The following is a 20,925-nucleotide window of genomic DNA, read 5'->3' as shown; positions in this document are numbered from 1 at the left end:
TACTGTCCCTGGAGACCACCTGCGTTTGCCCTTACTGCTGAACATCCTGTTTTAAAATGCTGAATCTCTTGATGTGTGTGTTTGACATGCCCAAGTCCTCTGCTTCTCACCGAGAGATTCAATGTCAGTATTCCCCAGGTACTCAGGAAAAATCTCACCACTGGACGCGTTCCAGGTTTCACAGGGGCTAAAGGCCACACCCGCCCGCCCCAACGTCCTCTTAGCTCATTTCCTCCTAGAGCCGGGGTCCTCCTCACGCAAGCGGTCTCTGCTCTTGTTATGACATCAGGATATGCTAAAGCTCAGAGCACTAAAGGGTTTCCACCTGGGAAAGGAGTGAGCCAAAGCTAGCGAGTCTGGAGCATGCTGGGTAAATTATAACACAATTTAATAACAGGGTGGGTACAGATTAACATTTCTGCTCACCGTAATTCTTATTTTCAGTCATTGCTGCGCTTAGTGCTGTCTGTGCAAGACTGCTTGGTGCTTACGTGGTTCAAAACCTTTCACAGAAGACATGGATTTTCAAGTCTTCTGTGCATACACGCCTTCTTTGCTGTCATTTGATTACCTTTGTGTCTTGAAACCCCTATTTGCCCGTACACCGATGCGTGTGACAGCACTTGTTGTAAATATTCAGTTTGTGGGAAAGTGAGGTTTCATTTGCCAGGTAATGGGAGGAGTTACTGTGTGATGTCAGGCTGTGTGAACCAATCTGATGTAGGTGCTGACTCTCTCTCTGTCTCTCTCTCAGGAGGTGGATCGTGTGGAGCAGCTGCAGAGTAAGCTGCTCTCGTACACGCTGCAGGGGCTGCCCAAGACTCCTCCTCAGCTCTCCTTTCACCATGACTCTTGGGAGGAAGAGGAAGAGGAGGAGGAGCCCCACCTGGAGCTGGAGGAGAGCTGGCAGAGCCTGCTGGAGAGCCCTGAGGTACAGCAGCTCACACACGCATGTACACTCATACGCACGTACTCAAACGCACAAACACACACAAACTCTCACACTCATGCACACACACTCACACTCTCACACCCGCGAACACACACACTCACACACATGCATGCACACACACTCACACCCTCACACCCTCACACACGCGAACACACACACTCACACACATGCATGCGCACATACTCACACGCATGCACTCTCATACACACGCACTCATGCACACATACACACACACATTCATCAGGTGAAATGCAGGGCTTCCTGCACCAGACGCCCTTCCCACCCCCCCATGGACCATAGTCCAGCCTGTACAGCACCCCCCTCAGCCTCTGTACACCCGCCGCCTGACCCCGCCGGGGAGGGGCGCGTTTACGACCGCCGCTCGGCTCATATTTAACCGCGTTTATGGCTGTCATTCGGGCCGGAAGGAAAGCGCTGGAGCTAATAATGACTTTGGCCTGATGACTTTACCCGGGCGCTTATTCACGCTTCTCCAGGGCGGGCCGCGGTGATGCAGTCAGCCCCGCTAGCGCTTTATGGCCTTTTATAGCGCCCTGCCCTCGGGTGTGTGTTTGTGTTTGGGTGTAATAACTGCAGCGCGCACACACACCCACCAGGATGCCGGCGCGGTCTGGGAAGCGGTGCGCTGGAAGATTCCGGAAGAGAGGCAGCGCGCCTGTTCAGATTGCATAAGACACATTACGGCAGAGTGCGTTCAGGACCTCTTAGAGTGAGATAAACTGAGACGCATGCAGACGTCTGTATATATAAAGAAGGCTACGTAAGCACATCAGAAGAATGTAATATTAAAATGAGCGTATGCACAGTATAGCGCAGGTTAATAATATACTTCAGTGTAGTCCTAACAATTGTTCCTGTGCCTGTGTTTGCAGTCGCTGACCAGGCGCCAGTTCCACCAGCAGGAGGCGATCTGGGAGCTTCTTCAGACTGAGTGTACCTACATCAAGAAACTTCGGGTCATCACAGATGTGAGTATCCCAGCATTCCTCTGGCTCCTATAGGTGGGGAAAAATATTGATTGAAGCTTTCTGAAAGCGGTGAAAGATTTAATTTTTTGGCCAGTTACACCCACACCTTAAGGCACAATGGCAAAGTAAACCTCAAACTTTTCATTCTTTCTCCCTTTCCTTCCCTCCCCCCCTCTCTTTCTCCAGCTCTTTCTCTGCGCCCTGCTGAACCTGCAGGATTGCGGGTTGCTAAGCGACGTGGAGCCGGTGCGTCTCTTCGGGAACATCCAGGACCTGGTGCGCCTGCACACGTCGCTGTGGGCCCAGGTCATGCTGCCGGCTCTGGAGAAGGCCCGGCAGAGCCACGCCCTCCTGGACCCCACCCACCTACACCAGGGATTCAAGACTGTGAGTCCCCCCTGCTCAAAGATAGGCACACACATGCTCTCACGTACACCTGTACATATTTACATGCTCACATACGCCTGTACATACACATACATACGTACACATATACATGTACTCACATACACTTGCACATGTATGTAAACACATGTGCATATGTACATACATGTACACATAAATTCACATACACCTGTACTTACACATATCTATGTACATACACACACGTACACGTGCACTCATGTACACCTGTACATACATAAACATGCAGTCACACAAACTGTACACATACTGCGACGCACATGCACGCACCGACATGTACACACATACACGCAGAAACGTGCTCATGCCCTCACATACACACGTGCTCACTTTCAGTGATAGTACAGACATATCTGACAAACACACTACCGTGAGTATGAAATGCTACAGGTCTAAACAGAACAAAGGCAAAAACTGTAATACATCGGCCCGAAGCATGCTCTGTAACATGGACTTGTTTATAAATGCATTCATCGTAAATTTAGTGATTGAACCAAGCTCTGCCCCCATTTTCCTCTAGAACTGAACACCCCCAAGCCCTGTAATATTGAAGATTTAATGCTGTTTGTGGCTGTCCTGGTTTAATCTGTGTTACTGTGTGTGTGCGTGTGTGTGCAGTTCGGCTCCAGGTTTAAGCCCTACATCCGTTACTGTATGGAGGAGGAGGCCTGCCTGGAGTACATGCGCAGCCTGCTGAGAGAGAACGAGCTGTTCAGGATCTATGTGACGGTGAGACTGTTTGTCCGCACAGCAGACCTGCTTAGCAGAAGCCGCATGCTGTGTGCATTGTTATTACGTATTATGCCTTCATAGCTGGGTGTTGGCTGAAGCTCGTCATTCAAACGCCTTGCGCAAGGGTACAACTGCAGTGCCCCATGTGGAATTTGAACCTGCAACCCCAGTTGTAAGCTCGGTTCAGTGACCGCTATGCCACATCGTTAGCTCACTTTGGAAATCCTCTGTGCACTTCCATGTGAATGGGGGGGGATGTACAATCTGGGTATGAGAGATCACTCCATGGCCACTCCTGAGAAAGAGTGTCTTGGGTCTTTCACCTCCGTAGAACCACATGTAATGCAGTTAAATGGAAGCTCCTCACTCAGGTCCACTGAGAGATTTGAGCCCCCTGGTGTCCGATAGTGGCGTTGCAGCTAGCCGTTCTGTGGGCGTGTGCTCGGAGTGGGCGCGTGAACTCCGCCTTTTCTCCTCCCACAGTGGGCGGAGACGCACAAGCAGTGCAACAGGCTGAAGCTGGCGGACATGCTGGTGAAGCCCCACCAGCGGCTCACCAAGTACCCCCTGCTGCTGAAGAGCGTGCTGAAGAAGACCGACGAGCCGGACGCCCGCGATGCCGTCAGCGACATGGTGAGAGTGGAGGGAGAGAACGAGGGGGGTCGTATTATATGCTGATAAGAGGGAAGAAGAGGAGGGATGGAGAGAAATTGAAGGAGTGGATAGAGAGTGATGCGCTGGTGAGAAAGTGAGTAAGGTGAGGGAGGACTGAGGGAAGGAAAAAGAGAGAGGGAGAGAGGAAACGAGGGGTTACTAGAGTTTTATTTTAGTGTTACAAAGGATAGGATAGAGAAAAAAACGACATGTCTGGCCTTCAGACAGAGAGCTAGATAAAGGTTAGGGGAACAGGTGAGTGAAGATGAAAGGATAAGCAACTTTGTGCATGTGCCTCCTTGGTAACAGGTTGGAAGAAAAAGAGGGAATCAAAGAATGGTTGGCCAGTTTTTCTGTGTATGTGTGTCTCATATACTGCTCAGCCTGTGTCCAGTGGCCTGTAACAGTTTGCTATGGTGCCCCCTGCAGGCCGGCGGCTGTATCAGTAACCCTGCTGTTTTGCGCCCCCTGCAGGTGGCGTCGGTCGAGAGCTTCATCAACAGCGTGGACTCCCAGATGCACCAGCGGCAGGAGCAGCAGAAGCTGGCGGCCATCTCGGGCCGCATCGAGTCTTACGAGGCGGTGGAGGGGGCCAGCGAGGAGGTGGAGAGGGTGAGGGCCAGCATGCGAAACACGCCGATACAGTGCCATGGGATAAACCGTTTCGGACACTTTTAGCTTGGAGTCTTTCAGCTTAAGAATATCCAACAAAAATAATTCTTCATAATTTCTCATATTCCACGGGCATAGTGAAGTGAACTGCTTTATTCATACAATACTGTATAACAGTCAGGTTTATTGAAGTATAGGTTTTTAAGCAGCCAGGGTTAGGCTGTGTGTATTAGTATGCAAACAGGTTGCTCACCTCTTTTCTGTACTGTTTATATCTCTCTGCCACCTACAAAGCAACCTACAACTGCAACATTTTGATTGTAGTTTATTTATGTTGGAGGTATTTTTTTTAAAATTATTCTTGGGGGGCATGCCCTCGGACACCGCTACAGGGCTATGCATTTCACCCCCCCATTCCCCCCCAAGTATTGAAACTAAAGCTCCGCCCTTGCGCTCTCTCTCTGCGGCACACCCCCACAGATCCTGCGGGAGTTCAGCAGCATCGACCTGACGGCCCCCATGAGGGGCACCTCCCCCGAGGAGACGCGCCAGCTCCACCTGGAGGGGGCGCTGCGCATGAAGGAGGGCAAGGAGAGCCGGGTGAGACGCAGCGCCAACCCCGCCCACGTGCCTAAACCCCACTCACGCAGCTCTGCCCACTAGCGTAGCCCCACCCACACACCTTGACTGTGCGCACACACACCTTAGCTTCACCACATTTTGTTAAATGTGAATGTTGTCGGTTATGGTTATTGTGATTATATCATATACCAACTATATCCTGATTCTTTTTAATAAGCATAAATTATTATATTGTGTGTAATCTTTTTGAATTTGGTTGTGGTTGGCAATACTGGCCTTCCAACAAGATCATGTAATAAGATAAAATGCGATATAGATCATATTCATATCTGAAGTTCCCCCTGGGGAATAAAGTTATTCTCTTCTATTGTATAAACATCCTTGGCAAAAACAATGGGAGCATACGGCATTCTTGGCAGAAACAATGGGAGCTTGTGGCAAGTGTGAGTGATTGCAGCTAGACTGACGGGCAGTGGTGCGTGCTTCTCCCCTTTCCCAGATGGATGTGTACTGCTTCCTGTTCACCGACATGTTGCTGATCACCAAGCCGGTGAAGAGGGTGGAGAAGGTGAAGGTGATCCGCCAGCCACTGTTCCTCCACAACGTGGTCTGCCGAGAACTCAAGGACCCCGGTGAGTGTCGCGACTCAAAGCACCCCCAGTACCCCCCCACCCCCGCTTAGCTACCACTGCTAACAGGCACCATGCAGGCACATTTCTGTCAGAGAAGTGGATTATTTGCAGTTGCAATATTGTTTGCCCTCTGTCATCTGACCATGTTTCAGCCAATTATCACTTTTCAAATTCAAAATTCAACTGCCATGGTGCTGGAGCTTAGCTGTCTGAAGCATGAACTTTGTCCAAAGTCAGTCTGTTGCTCTAACCTGTACTGCATCCCTCTTACCTAACTCCAGTGACTGATAACAAGAACATGCTGAATTAGTAATTTCACCTGGACCGTGTCTGTTTTTGCGCACACAGCAACTTAATTTGGTGAGCCTTGATTCAGTAAAATACCCATGCTAGTGCTAAACCTGAGAGCATTTGAGAACGATTGGTTAACATGTAACCGCTTCTTTGTGTAGCCACGCCCCCTTGGCTTTTACAGTGGGTCACAGTGTGTAAACATGGATCTCTCTCACGGTGACAGAGACACGTAATCCAGCTGGCTAACAAAGGCTTCCAGTTAGATGTTACTGTTAGATTAATTAAAATTAAAGAGGTGAGATTCTGACCCCCTCTCTTCCCTCCTCAGGCTCCTTCCTCCTCGTCTACCTCAACGAGTTCCGCAGCGCGGTGGCCGCCTACTCCTTTCAGGCAAACAGCGCCACCCAGGGGCGAAGCTGGGTAGAAGCAATCTGTAACGTGCAGGTAGAGCTTCTGCATTGAAACTCTGCATTTACGCTGTGTTCCCTCTGCTCACCAGAACCAATTTACTAAGATGGCTAATGCTAAGTCCTGTTTCTCACAACCAATTTGCTAAGCTAGCTAATGCTTAGGCCTGTTTTCGACAGCAAGTTCACTAAGATGGCTAATGCAGGTTCTGCAAGGTGGCTAACTCTAAGCTTTGCGGAACCAGGTTAATAAGAGTGCTAATGCTAAAACCTGTTTTGCAGAACAATCTGAAGAAGCTTCGGTCCGAGGAGTCGCACCGGCAGAAGGCCCCTCTTCAGCAGCGCATGGAGGAGGAGGAAGAGAGCAGCAACTCAGCCGCTAGCTCCCCCTGTCTGCGCCACAAGGAACCACAGAGCGAAAGGTACGCAAGATGGAAGGCGCTATATAAATGCGATCTGTTAGAAATCTTTTACTGCTGTCCACTAACTCAGACAGAGGGCAACGTACACACATACACACACACACACACACACACACACATTAGTATTAGTTGGTTCTGTTCTTGTGAGTGAAGGAGTGAGGCGATTATGTATTGTTGCTCCTTCCTCATCTCATTTAGCTATTTCCTGTTCTCTTCCATAAACCCCTCCCTCCTGCTCCCACAGCCAATCGGATGGCTCCACCGAGACCCTCTCTGTGGCGGCGATGGAGGAGACGAGCGGACCCAACGACTCGTCGTCCCTGGAGACAGACCCGAGCGGGTCCCTGGGGGAGAGCTCCCTCTCCGGGTTGGAGGTCCCTTCCCCGGGTGCTGCCGGCCTTTGGCACGGCCTTCCCGCCAGCCTCCAGCAGGGGGCGCAGCCAGTCCCGGAAGGGGACCCCCAGTGCCGCTCCCTGTCCATGGACAGCGCCTACGGAACCCTTTCCCCCGAGTCCCTGCTGAGGGAGCTGGAGCTGAGGGGGAGGCAGGGCCAGAGCGAGGGGGAGGAGACAGAGGGGGAAGGGGCGGAGCCTGAAGAAGGTGAGAAGGAAGAAGAAGAGGAGGAGGAGGAGGGTCCAGCAGAGGGGGAGGCGGACTCCAAGGCCACCCGGCGCTCGGCCGGGCGGGTCCCCAAGCTTCGGCGAAGCCCCCCTGTGCAGCCCCGCCTCCGCTGCCTCCGGGGCTCCTCCCACAACTCGCGTTCTGAGGACAACCTGCTGCAGCTGCTCCAGGGCCCCTCTGGGGGCCCGCTGGCCCTGGGGCCGGCGGAGAGGGCCGAGGGCCTGCCGCACAGCAAGAGCCTGTCCAGCCTGTACAGGCGCAGCATCTCGAGCGCCGAATTTCAGTTTCGGGCAGACACGGGGCAGCCCAGCAACAGTGACCCCTCTTTAAACACACGGACGGATCCTTTGAGCAGGAGCCGAGCCGGCAGCAGCGGCTCGGACGGCGAGGCGGCGCCCTCTGCTGCGCCGGAGGGGAACTGCGAGCCGGCGGACGGGGAGGATGCGCGCGACGTGGAGCCGGAGGGGGCCCGGAAGTCCCCCGAACAGCAGCACAAAAAGCTGACCCTGGCGCAGCTCTACCGGATACGCTCCACCATGGTGCTCAACTCCACGCTCACGGCATCGTAGGTCCCCTCGTCCTTCGTCCCACTTCAGTACATCCTTCGGTTTTTCCCGCACCGCAAACCACAAATTCTGTCACCCCAGTTTATCTAGCTAATGTTTCAAGCTAACACAACTGCTTTCTAGCAAGTACTGTGCATTTGAATTCGGATTTTTAGGGGGAAATTCTGGTTATATTACATGCATGACGCGTGCAATCATCATAAATCATTCAGCGCAATTCTGCCATTAGTTTTAGAAATGCACTGTATTCTTTTATCTTGTGCAGTCTCCAGTCCTGCGGTCTTAAGACTTAAATTTTCTTACGTGTGTTTATATTTCTCCAAATGTGACTCCAAATCAACTGCTAAATCTCAATACACCCACATCTTTGTGCAAACAGTGACAAATTTAAACGCAGGAAAGAAAATGTTTCCTATTCATATACTGGTTCTACTTTATAAACGTCACCTTTACCTCATAAAAGTCAAGATAGGGCATAGAATGTTGATTCTTCGTTGGGTCACTGTGTACTTCCTTGTACTGTTGTTGATGACCTCTGCAGATAATGGTGGAAGTGTTTATTTAACATCCGTCTCCTTTGTGTTTGATTCTAGGGAAGTTTAATCGCTCTGGCGGATAACCAAACGCCAGCGCCTACGCAGGTGGAACCGCGCTACCAGAGTCTGTGTACGTGGTGGGACCGAATTCCCGGCAACAAAAATGCACTCTTCAAGATAAACTAGCGCCCCCTGCCTTCCCGTTGGCTGTGAGTTTGAATCGGCCCATTTCCCAGAAAAGCCTATTGTCGTTCTGTTCCGTGGATGGTCTTCGAGGGAAAGGGGGAGGCGTTGGAGATGAACTGTTTGCACTTTTTTAACGTTAAAAAGCTTCGAAGGGACATGAAGCCGGGCGAGCGAGGCGACACGCGGCGAACTTCAAAAATGACTGAACAAACGGCCATGACCTGGACTTGACCTTTGACTTTTGACCCATTTGTCCATGAGAGGGGAGGGGAGGGGAGGGTCAGACGAAGACTTTGATGATGCTGACAAGAACAACAACACAGGAAGAAAGAATGCAAAGGTGTAGGAAGCACATGAACTAAAATTGTAAAGCAGAACAAAGGTCCTTAGAGGAAGCATGCGCGCATATGTGTGTGTGTGGGGGTCGGGGGGGGGGGGGATTTTGCAACTGAACATATATGTGTGCTTATGTGTATATAACCAAAACCAAACAAATGTCCCTGACTGAACCAAAAAAAATCTGAATTATGAAGGTGTTACTCTTTCTCAGGAGTATACCGATGGGTCCAAAGATGTCTGCCTTTTCAACACAGTGTAGGCATTCCGGGCTAATACAGCACAAAAGCGGGTTCTTGTCTCTTTCAGTTCCTGGCATCCTTTCTTGTGCAAACACTCAAAACATTTCTCTTCAGGACTCGAAATACAAGCACAGACAGTCATTTCAAGCACGTTTCTGAACTGCATTGTGGGTAGGTATGTCCCAGACTCACTGAGGGGATGGCGGGACGTTAACGGCGGGCGACGCCCGCTTCCGCGGCCGGGAGAGCGGAGCGGAGTCCGCTTTTGGCACTCGGAGTGGAACCGTCCGGTTTCAGGGCGCGTTTTGTTGGCCTCCGAGAACAAGAAACCACTGGCAAACGGGCGAAGATGGGCGAGGGCCAGCGCTAGCCACCGTCACATGATTAGACCTTATGACCCGTGGGCGGGGCCTCTGGGCAAAACGGTGAGGGAGGTAGTTCGGTCACAATTTTTGAGGTGCTATTGCGCCTGTTCCCACGCCTGCTGTGCTAATGACAGTATTACTGCTTACACGTGCTCTAAGGAAGCTCGAAACCTCCCTTGCTTTGAATTAGTAGGGTAGTAATTAACACCATGAAAGGCCGTACAGTGTGATAGACCCAATACTCGATGGTCGATTCCCAAGTGTGAATTGGACGGTGTCTCTGATTAACTCTAGCTCTTAATACCGTAGGTGTAGTAAAAATGACCTCTTGAAGCACGTTTGGCCTGACTAGGCGTTAGTACTTGTGTAAAAAATGTAAAAGATTGAATATCAGGAACCAGGGCTTCATGCCACTGAAGACTGACGTGGTCAGAAAGAGATGTATTTCAACAATGTGGCAAAAGGGTCTTTTAGCCCATTCCTGTGTTACTCAGCCCAAAGTTAATAGTTTAACATGTTTTCTTTGTGTGTGTGTTATATTTATTGAGCTTGCTTTGTTTTATATAAAATATGATTTCTATTTGTGTTAATGAACTTGTTCTCATTCCTCTGTACGTCCGTGGTCTGTGTAGTCTTAACATCAGATCTGTCATTTCAAATGTTTGATCGTAAATTGCTACGAAGCTAAAAAATATCATGCTTACCCTTTACCTGAATGTTTCCAAGGTCTTATGAGAAAGAATAAAGTATCTAGTATTTTTTAAATTTACTGTACAGTAAAGATGGTGGACCTGTTTCCTGGTGTCCATTGCCTCAGACAAATGAAATGCATGTTTTATGTGCACTGTAGACTTAAAAGCGTGTCTTGCGAGGATAGAAAGACTATAGCCGTGTTCTGTCATAGTGCCTTTGTAGCGAAACACATGTTTAAAGCAAATGCAATATGTCATTTTAAATATCACTCAGAAAGGGTTGCATAGGGGAGCACACCTTGGTCAGAGTTCCTCTGTATTTGGGGTCTTGAAATGAGTCGAACTGTCTCATCTCATTGGCAGTCTTTCTGTCTTATTTAGCAAAAAAAGTAATGGAAATTAGATTTTAAGTTTAAATATAAGACGATAAGACAAAAGTTAAGATTGACTTTTTTAATAGCTTTTGTAATGCACCATTTCCTCCTGCACTCTCTCAATAACTGACATCTCTTCTGTGGTTTTCTAGAAACCTTCAGCTTTGTTTGAGCGCAGTCGGACAGCATGTGACCCTGTCAGTAGGCAGAAGCACCGTGCTGCAGGGCGATGCTCCATTGGCCGTAGGCTCGTCCAGGGAGGGGCGGGGCGGAGCAGTGGGCCGGGATGACCGTATCTCATTACTCACCAGTGACTCCTGGTGGCCAGTCGGGCACTTGCGGCCGGCTCGTTCAAGCGGCTCGTTCAGTCTTCCCCCTGCCTGTGCCTGTGCGAGTTCGGCTTGCGGACTGCAAAAGAAGCTTTGGCCCTAACGTCACGTGTTCAGGAGTGGAGCGCGTGCTCGTCTGCTGTCCTGAATTAGTGGAGGTTGATTGCAGAAAGGAGTGTTGCTGGTCAATATGACTGGACATTCCAAATGTGGATAGCGTGTGGGGGCTTAACTAAGATGCACTGTGCCACAGAGAAGATGGAATTTCAAATTCCAAATTTAAATTTCGAATACCAAATTCTAATTCCAAATCAGTACGGTGTGCTCTCCTATCCATGTTCCTTTCCTAACCAGCGTTTGGAGCTTCCTGTGGGACTACCCCTCCACTACCGGCAGCAAGGCCTAATCTGCTGGGCTTTCACTTATTCCGAGGACAAGGCTGAAACTGACTTTCAGGGTCTCAGAACCAGAGCAGCATAAGTGCATTTGCTTTGTTTCGAGGAACTCTAATGCCTGTTTTTTTTATGCTAATAAACTGTAATCACGTGTTCTGAACAGTGACACCATGTCTAAAATACAGTCCAGCAACAGCCCATTAAAACTCTGCCAGAGATACGTCCTCCGGAGTTGTTTGTCTCCGTCTCATGCCTTCTTCTTCCCTCACTCAGACACGCCAGTAATGCTGCTTTTTCCCCAGAGCCAGAGGTACGGGGGAGTTATGGCAGGTTGCAACATTACAGACACCTTGGAGTTGGACAGCTTGGTGCATAGCTGCATAGAGTTGCAACACTTGAGTTTTAAAGTCTTGCACCAGCAATGTTCACTAGAGGGAGCTATTGTTGAAAGGTTTTATCTTCAGTGTTTTGGTTTGCTTAGAAGGTAGTGTTGTCTCTCACTCCACCTTTAATCGGTTTCTTTAAATCATTTTATCAAAAATAATAATAATAATAATAATGTGCTTGCTTCACACTTAAATGTGAAGTTCTTTGCATTACATTTTATGTATGAAAGGTGCTATACAAATAAGTTTTCTTATATTATTATATATTTATAATATATTCTGTATAAAGACACATGAAAACTGATACTCGCACCAGCAGTTTGCACTTTACCTTCAATTCAGTTTCCTTTATTATTAAGAGGAGAAATCACAATATTTTTTTCACTATTGACTGGAAGTTGACTGCAGGAGAGAACCTTTAAAAAGCCTAATGGAACACTAATGAATAAGCACGTATTAACTGTCTTTCAAACCTCAAGTTTAATTAAAGATTCTCTTTTTGACTTCTTTCCAATGTCTTTTGGGTGTTCGGTTAGTTCTAGGCTTCAAATGCCACTGTTGAACAAGCAGTCAAGAAGTCATTGCAGTGTTTTTCTCTGTGTGTATTTTCGGGATCTTTGAGTATGTCCAAAATGGTTGAGATCTCAGCCTGGATACAGTCAACATTTGCAAATTACATTGCATTCATTTTTATAGCAATATATATATAAAGCAATATAGGTTAAGTACCTTGCTCAAGGGTACAACAGGAGTATCCAACCCAGGGATCGAACCTGTGATTATGAGGTTACAAGACCAGCTCGTCACCCATTATATTACATTGTTGCCCAAACGATCTCACGCTGTTTACATTTTGCCTGAGGCAAAGATGGATGCAACGTGTTACATTCTAGCATGTGATGGAAGGCTAAAGATATCACTGTCAGCAGCTGCTAAGTGTCTAGTTTCAGTTTCCAGCAGCATCATTGAGTAGCTATTTGAATGTGCTGACCGACACTCTAGTCAAACCTGTTTTTTTTGGGGGGGTTCGTGTAGACCCAGACTTGTCTTATGACATCTCTTCCAATAAAGCACACTGGGCAATGAGTCAAAGGTTTGGGTCCTAGCAGTTAAAAGGACTTTTGGGCCCTTCTATGATAAAAAATAAACCCAAGCTGTCCTCACAGGAAGATGCACAATAGACAGTAGCATTGCCAGGGGTTAGGGAGGGTTCATTGGCCAGGATGTCCACATCTCATCACATTACATTCATTTGGCAGACGCTTTTATCCAAAGCGACGTACAAAAAAAGTGCATTTTCATGATCGTAGACAACTGCTGAACATGGGTTCAGTAAGATAAAATTACTTATTTTGTACAGCTATTTCTAGCCGAGAACAATGAACACTATTCTGGTCTAACATCTGCAAAGCCAACTAGGCAGAAGAATAAGCTACAGTATTAGGACAAATACAAATTACCAAGAAGTGCAGGGATGGGGCAACATGTAACAGGAAGTGACAGGAAAAAGGTTTTTTTTTTTTTTTTTTTAATACAGCGTGGTGGTGGCTAGTCATCACTCTCTAGCCTCCCTGCCTAGTCAATACAGCGCCTCGGGTAAGTAGTAAGTCACTGGTGTGTACAGAGGGATCTGTTTATTTAAATGGGCCGAGGGCGTTCCGTGGTCCATAGCAGTCTCCAGGCCTTTTAACAAGCAGTCCATTCAGTTCATGGTTGTCGTGATCAGAGTTGAAGAGGAACCCATTGATAACAGTGTGTATGCTATGCATGGGTATGTAGTACTTCTCTTTCCCTGGCCCTGTCCTTTCAGTTTTGCCTGCGTAACCATGGTTACTTCAATTCAGAAGCAGGTCCCCATAGTTACAAAATCAAGAGCAACAGAGGCTGTTGAGAATTCTGAAAAGCATGTACTGGTAATCCCAGTAATGTAAAGTTGCCCTGCTTCTATTACCAAATGGCTTGTTTATGTGGAACAATTACATTTTTATTAGCATTTAAATGATTTTTTGATTTTTTGCTTTGGGAGCATTGTTCAAAATGCTACTTGATGAACTGAGTGAATTCTAGTTTGTATGCAAGGTTAACTGTGTGGCTACAGGCTACAGTTCCATGGAAGCATGAACATGGGTAGCATGAACAGCACAGACAGCTCAAAGATTGCTGTTGGGAGACAGATTTTTCTTCATAATGATGGTCAAAAAATCAATTAATCAATTTTCTTTGCATAAAAGCAGCTTTTGTCTGCCTGAAACTGCACATAAAAAGGGACAGTGCTCACTGCTTTTGTTCACACATGAGCACGGTGTGCGGACATTTTGGTAGTGACCTTCGCCAAAGAAAAAATGCTTCATTCAAAAGAACCATAATTTTCAATTGAGAAAACATAAAAAATACAGGTGTAACAAACTTCAATAAAAATTTTAGATTTAGTTGAGGAAATATTACTTTACAGCTTTCTTTAATAGAAATGCCAGGAAACATGACATAAAATGTAACCTTGAACTTTAGTGTTGTTACACACAAACCTTTTCAAAATAAAACCAGTTAAACAGTTATTGAATTATCAATTCAGTTATTCAAATTTCAAACCCAGAATATGAGTTTGAATCTCACCAGAATCCCCCACGCGCTGGCAGTGGCAGGTCTTTGTGGTTTGAATATTCTTGCATTTATTTTAGTTAAATTGTTACTGTTATGGTGCTGAGGGGAACGGTGGCGATCTTGCCAAGCGGCCGAAAGGAGGCAGCTGTCGCCACGGGAACGCGCAGGGGGGGGGCCCGGCCTAGGCGCCGGCGAAGGTGTATTTACAGGTGATTATATCGGCTAATCGGGGGATTACAGCGTGTTGTGTGTCGACTCCGCGCCGGCGTCTAATCCGCGGGCAAAAGCAGCGCTGCACTCTGGGATTCCTCTTAATCTGACCCCGGCTTGGTGGCCCCCGTCCGCCACATCTGGCCCCCGCGGGACTTTTCCCTTGTAATCCGGCGTTTTAAAACAATTTGGTTGTGCTTTTGCGCTGATACCCCGAACATTAATTATAAAAATGCAGCTTTCACATTTGAGCGTAAAGTAATTACAGAGCCTGATTCGATTAGCCTCTGCAGAGGGGGTAATGTGGCATTAGTGCGGGCGCAGGCACCACTCTCCTCTCACTGCTGGATGTCCGCAGGATGACATATTTGTGTGAGCATGCTGCTTATAGCATGTCCCCAGTGTTTTACAGGAAACACTCAATGCTTTACACTCAATCAAAGGCCTTTATTATTATTATTATTAGTAGTAATAGTAGTAGTAGTAGTAGTAGTAGTAGTAGTAGTAGTAGTATCATCATTGTTGGTGTTGTTGTTGTTGTTGTTAATAACTACCGTAATAACATTGATACAAACAACAATAATAATAGCATATACTTCAACCGTCATTGTATGAGTTTCGGTGCAGGTGATAACTACAGATAAGATAGATACAGAAAAATTCTATAAGACATATACAGAATTTAAAAATTGATGCACAAATTTGAACAACATTCAAAAATCAGGTCAGTAATTTAAGAACAACTTACTGCACAATAGTTTCAAGGGGAAAATGAATGCATATTTTTAAATTTATTTTAAATCTGCAGACTTTAAATTCCACTCCACATTAAGAAATTGACTGTTACTGCTCTTTCATAGTCTCTGGAAATATCTTTTCTCAGAGGAGACGCACAGACTTTGAGCCAGGCAGGTGCAGCCGAGACTGCGCTCTAGAACCAACCTGACCTGAGTTTTCACTGTCCTCTCAAAAGAGGGAAAAGGGCTTATCGTTGTGTGACATCTTTTATTTTATCTGTGGAAACCTACATGGTAAAATGTCCTGCGTCAATTCAACTCTTAACAGATAACATTTGGTCCCCATTAGTATTGAATTAACGCTGTTGGAGCTGAATTAACCCTGGACATTTTACTGTGTAGTGAAAGCAGATAATAGTTAGAGGGGTTCTCTGTCACTCAGTGAGAAAGAAGCCAAGAGCTTCAATACAGAGCCTCAATGTTTAATACAGGGCATCGAATGCCCTGCAGGGCTCTGGTCCCTCTTGTAGAGACACTTAATGGAGTTAATTTACTCATAACATTCGCTGTGCCTAAACAATACTTTGAAATGCATGGAGACAATTGTTCTCCTTTTTCGTTAAATGTTTGTTAATTCACTGCAGCGAATCTGACTTCCGCATCTGGCTGCGTTTGCGTGCTGCCCAGCGGCTCCTCAACAGCAGCTGGACGGCTCGCGGTGTCCAGGTAACACGATGTGGGGAGTTGTGGGTAACGGTTGCCCACGAGCGCCCGTTTTGGCCACGCGCCCCCTTCTCTCAAAAGCCCTCACCCGTCCAAAGCGGCGAGGGCACGCGAGGGTTAACCCTCCTGCCGGCGACAGATGTCCGAGAGCGCCCGGTTTAAAAAAAATACATCAGATTAACACAAAGGGCACTTTGGCAAATCCCGATTACAAGAGCACTTTGGTTTATTAAACTGCCCGCGAATCCGCGTTCTGCTGGGAGATTAAAACCAGGTAGACACCATTGTCTGTCCAAACCCCCCCCCCCACACACCAGCCCCACCCCCATAAGCCCTGTAGGCCCCCCGTGGCCCGTGTCCGGGCTAGACAGGGTACGTGGGGGTTGCCCTGAACTTGAACGGCAAGCTTATGCTTCACTCCCCCCCCCCCCCCCCCCCCCCCCCCACCCCCTCTGCGAATTTCACTGGCGATTCTGCTAAATGAACATCATCCCTTTTAGGGGGTCTAGCTGATTGGATTTAGAGCATGTTAAAGAGAGAGGGAGAGAGAAAGGACTGAGAGCTCGCTCGATGAGCGGCGCATTGCGAAAACAGGAGCCTGGGGCAAAGCCAGCGGCCATATGGAGAGGATCACGGCGCGAGCAGCTGCCCTCCGTCACCGCTCGCCGTGTCGTTAGCGGCGGCCTGACCCCACCGTCCGCCACCGGGGACGCTGCCCTGGCAGCTGGCCCCCTCAGGATGGAGGTCGGGAGTGCTTCTTGGCTAGGCCCGTTTGCGGCAGGGCCTAGCAGAGGCTCCATGTAGCCTGGATGCTTGTTCAAGCCCATTTATTTACCCACACCTGTGACCTTTTCCTGGACTGAGAGGCTTGTCTATGAACTGCTAACATGCTTTTTTCTTTTTTAGTTAGCTAAGTTAGTTAGTTAGTATGCTTAGTTAGTTAGTTAGTTAGTTAGTGTACATTCTTTTGTTTGTTGAGCTGAGAACTTGATTCTCTTCTGCAGTGTTAGCCTGGGGAATCTGTTGGGAGAGAATGCAAAATGCTTGGCCAGAAGATCAGATGCATGTGATGATTGGGTAGCCAGGTATAAACACCCAGTGTTTAGGGAAATTTCATCCAGACACATAGGTTAACAACCCTACTATTTCAGTAGGGATCCCGTGGGACCTAATGACTAAAATGAGTATTGACTTTTGTTTAATATCTCCTAGCTTCTAACATGTCAAACATGGAAGCTAGCAGTTAGCCAAGTGCTAATCCCCTACAATGCCCCATGCAATCATGTGAACAACTCCACTCCAGCGTTAGGTTCTTTATAAAAGCTTTCTTGTATTCACTGCTACAATATAAAGGAATATAGCGCAATGTATAGGGATGTATAGCTAAACTAAGCACTGATTTTTTCCCCCTTCAAGTGTCTGTGATATTACATTTTTTCAGATGGTACCGTTACTTGGTGGATTAATTCCACCTAACCATGCTCCAAGCCCTCACAGGGCTACCAATGTGAGAAATGTATTTATGTTCCGATCCAGGTTTTTAGTATTCCGATCCAAGTAGCCCACAGTAACATCCAGTATTGGCTGATACCGCTCTGATACCAATATTTTTTGTTATATTTATATTTGTTAATAGTCTTTTAAAATGCATTAAACAGCTAGCCTAGCCTACACACAACAAGAACTCCCAGCTTGACTTAAAATCAGTGGGGCAAGATAGGCAAGGGTAGGCAAGGAGGCTTAAAGAAATTACACAGAAAATAAATAGCCTGATCATTTAAAGGGCTGTTTTACTTTGGTGAGCCTAACATAAGTAATTTTGTGGAACCTACCCTATTATAATTGCATAGCATGAATACTGGTAACATTGGCTGTCCCTGATAACTGTCAACAATAATGTGCAATGAAAGTGATACATGCCAGGGGTTACACCCCTGGGAGGGACACAATAGCTGAACACAGGGAGATGCAGCAATTCCTGTTTTCACGAGCGTTTTGTCAGAGAGAGAACGGGCTGTTTCAACTGAAAAAACAAAACAAAGAGTAACCGTCACCATTCACCCTCACAGGATCCAGGCAAAAATAATAAACTAAGATTACAGAAACAAAATAACCACAGCATCCCAACAGCTTTTTCAGCTATTACCTCAGCTATAGTGTCAATGCTCTCTCTCTCTCTCTGTGCCAGTTCTGTTCCCTGATGCCAACTGTAGAAAGGAGTTCACTTTTAAAACCTGGGCTGATTAGTTCATGCAATTCAGGTATGTGTGCCACCCTGACCAGTAGGTGTGGCCCCAGATTGCCTCAGTTCCCTCTTCCAGACCGAGCCCTGCTGTAGAAAGGCTTTGTTCGTTTCCCCAGATGGGAATGGGCAAATTAAGAATAATTTAGAATGTATTATAGGTATAATGCAATTAGCTAAGGCAATAAATAGCTTACATTTGCCTGGACAATGAGCACAAAATGCATCAACCATAACTGTAATAATATTAAAACAAAAACAAGGAAAATTGGATGCCCACTTTTGTATAAGTTTCATAAATCGTTTTTATCTCTCGCATTTATATTTAAATGGTTTTAAAGATCAGCTTCAGAGTGGGTTCCTATGCCTGGCTGAAGTCTGGACCCAGAAAACTGCAATCCAATAGTGTATAAAGCTTTTAAAACATAAAAACAGAACTGGAGAGGTAAAGAACTGGAGAGGTTAGTTAAATGAGAGGATGGTTAATGGAAGTAGTCTGAGTGTTTGGCTGAAACAAAAGCCTGCAGGCACTGCAACCCTCCAGGACCAGGGACAAATAGAAAGCACATCGTTTCTGTACTTTCCTATACGACCTTTAGAGACTTTAATCCTTACTCACAAGATGAGTCTCAGAGGTATGGCCATTCTCAAGGGGGTTCGGTCCTGCAAATCAGTTTCTTGAATTAAAAAGAGAGAAAAAGCTTTTAGTATATTGCAAATAAATTGTTGCCTTTTCCAGCCTTGACTCTGTTGAAAAAATCTACAGTGTCCTCCTTTTGTGACAAAGACATTTTTCTCTCATAATGGCTTCCTTCACTTTCACTGGCACTGGTCCTCGTGTTGGCAAATGGCAACAAACTCCAAAGGCAATCAAAAGCCTAGTATGAGGACTAGATACTGGAAGCTCTGTTATATGGGGGGATCACAAATTTTATATTGCGGAGTACAGAGCCATATGAAGGGACAAAATATGTCTTTGTGAACAAATGGCAAAGCCAGAATACATTCAGACCTTTTCAGTTACAACAGCTGTTTGCATTGCTTCTTTATGTAACAATAGCTGCCAGTTCCTACTTTCCTATTGTTTCCTATCAATGACTGGAATACTAATGCACAGATCCATTGGACAATAGGTCTTTTAACTTCTATATTCAACATTACATATATTTACTGCTGTGTACTTTGGAATAACACAATCATTATTTTGATTGGTTTTAACAAGTTAAATCAAAATTTCTTTGTTTTATATTTAGATTTAAAAAAAGATTATTTGTTGATTTTTATCAGTATTTGACACCATGGAAAATCTCATTCAGGTCATTCTTTTTCTCTGTGAAATGTCTTTTTTTTTTAATAAATAAATTTACAGACACATTTATTGATGTGTGTACAGGTTTAGTATTTTTTAGCTCAGAGAGACAGCAGTCAGCGCAATTAAATAAGTGACAATCCTGAACGATTATGTCCCATTGTAATTGTCTCAGCATGTAAGAAGATTATTGTAATTTCAATATTGTGTTTTTTAGGAGTTTAACACCATATGAAAATGAAATCAGAGGCATATTTTTAATCAAACAGGAGCCAGTTACAGCAGAAAGCTGCAGGATTATCAGTCACTTTTAATATTTACAATGCTTTGATGCAGTTAAGCTGACATATGCAAGCAGGATCACAGCTCAACAGTCGCTGCTCCTCTATTGGTCATTTTTAAAAGATTCATACCTCCTCAGCATTGATTGGCAGCCATGCTTCAAGTCTGCCTTGTTTTTTAAATGTGTCTGGTAATACCCATGCATGTATATGACAAAGAAGAAAAACCCTGTAAGTTTGGGGATTTATTGTGCAGACGTGTGAAGTTGTTTGTGAATTTGGTCTGTTGAAATGGGGTCAGAAGGTAAAGAAATTATTGTTTTTAAGGACTGAGAATCTATGGTCATTGTAGTTATTTCTGTAGGAAATTCAGAAAAGTGCCAAACTTACAATGCTGTAAGAATGTCTCAGCCGGCCCTAATTGCATGCTAGAGTTTTGCTTTTTAGCCATCTGTCACTTATTTCCTCTGACCAATCACAATCCAATCAAACAAACCTGGAATTTGAATGAATAACCCTGCTATGTATCAACTGGTGAAACACTCTCTGTTTTTAATGGCTTGGCCTTTGTGTTTGTTATCTCAGGGATGTAAAGTGATTTTACCCAATCCCTGGACTTGGTAATACACAGAAAAAGAAAATTGTTGTCATTCTATTGTGATGCGCGTTCATATTAATTTTGCTGTTGGAGCTTTGGGGCCAGTGTACCTGATGTGTACGTTTAAGGAAAGTTTGGAATTTTCAAAGTCAAATTTAAGCCCCAGATTCCTCTTTGGCTATATTTTTTTTGAGTGTGGGTGCACAGAAACAGGAATTATATATTTATTGACTGTGCTTTTGGAATAAAGCCAGAGCAAAGCCATGTTCTAATCTTTACTCTTTACTCTGAATCTTTATTACAGGGTATTCTTGGTGAATTAATTTCCATGAAAGTGTGTCTTCTGGAAGGCTGCAACTTGCAATACCATATTGTTAACTGTAAATGTATGTTTTTATGATCTTGAAATATAAAATGCAATGATAAAAGCTTTATTTGATTTTATTCTCGTCACAGAACAAATCTCCTAACCATGTTACGATATTATATAACTCTGA

At 45.9% G+C, this 20,925-nt stretch overlaps 1 protein-coding gene across 4 annotated transcripts in view; it reads left to right on the top strand.

The window, feature by feature from the left end:
- Positions 1–11,559, top strand: part of plekhg5b (pleckstrin homology domain containing, family G (with RhoGef domain) member 5b) — an 81,090-nt gene extending 69,531 nt beyond the window's left edge. For all 4 annotated transcript variants that reach the window (XM_035382668.1, XM_035382667.1, XM_035382671.1 and 1 more), the window contains 12 exons: positions 755–931; positions 1,846–1,941; positions 2,128–2,328; positions 2,983–3,093; positions 3,580–3,729; positions 4,225–4,362; positions 4,843–4,962; positions 5,444–5,576; positions 6,199–6,314; positions 6,560–6,699; positions 6,944–7,885; positions 8,480–11,559. In XM_035382668.1, coding sequence (XP_035238559.1) covers positions 755–931; positions 1,846–1,941; positions 2,128–2,328; positions 2,983–3,093; positions 3,580–3,729; positions 4,225–4,362; positions 4,843–4,962; positions 5,444–5,576; positions 6,199–6,314; positions 6,560–6,699; positions 6,944–7,885; positions 8,480–8,489 — 2,334 coding nt within the window. In that variant the 3' untranslated portion in view covers positions 8,490–11,559. The remainder of the gene's footprint in view (positions 1–754; positions 932–1,845; positions 1,942–2,127; positions 2,329–2,982; positions 3,094–3,579; positions 3,730–4,224; positions 4,363–4,842; positions 4,963–5,443; positions 5,577–6,198; positions 6,315–6,559; positions 6,700–6,943; positions 7,886–8,479) is intronic.
- The last annotated feature ends 9,366 nt before the right edge of the window (positions 11,560–20,925 follow it).

This window comes from Anguilla anguilla, chromosome 11 (genome assembly GCF_013347855.1).
Source record: "Anguilla anguilla isolate fAngAng1 chromosome 11, fAngAng1.pri, whole genome shotgun sequence".
Classification (NCBI taxonomy): Eukaryota; Metazoa; Chordata; class Actinopteri; order Anguilliformes; family Anguillidae; genus Anguilla; species Anguilla anguilla.
Note: the sequence above shows the minus strand (reverse complement) of the source record. Positions and strands in the feature narration are given on the sequence as shown.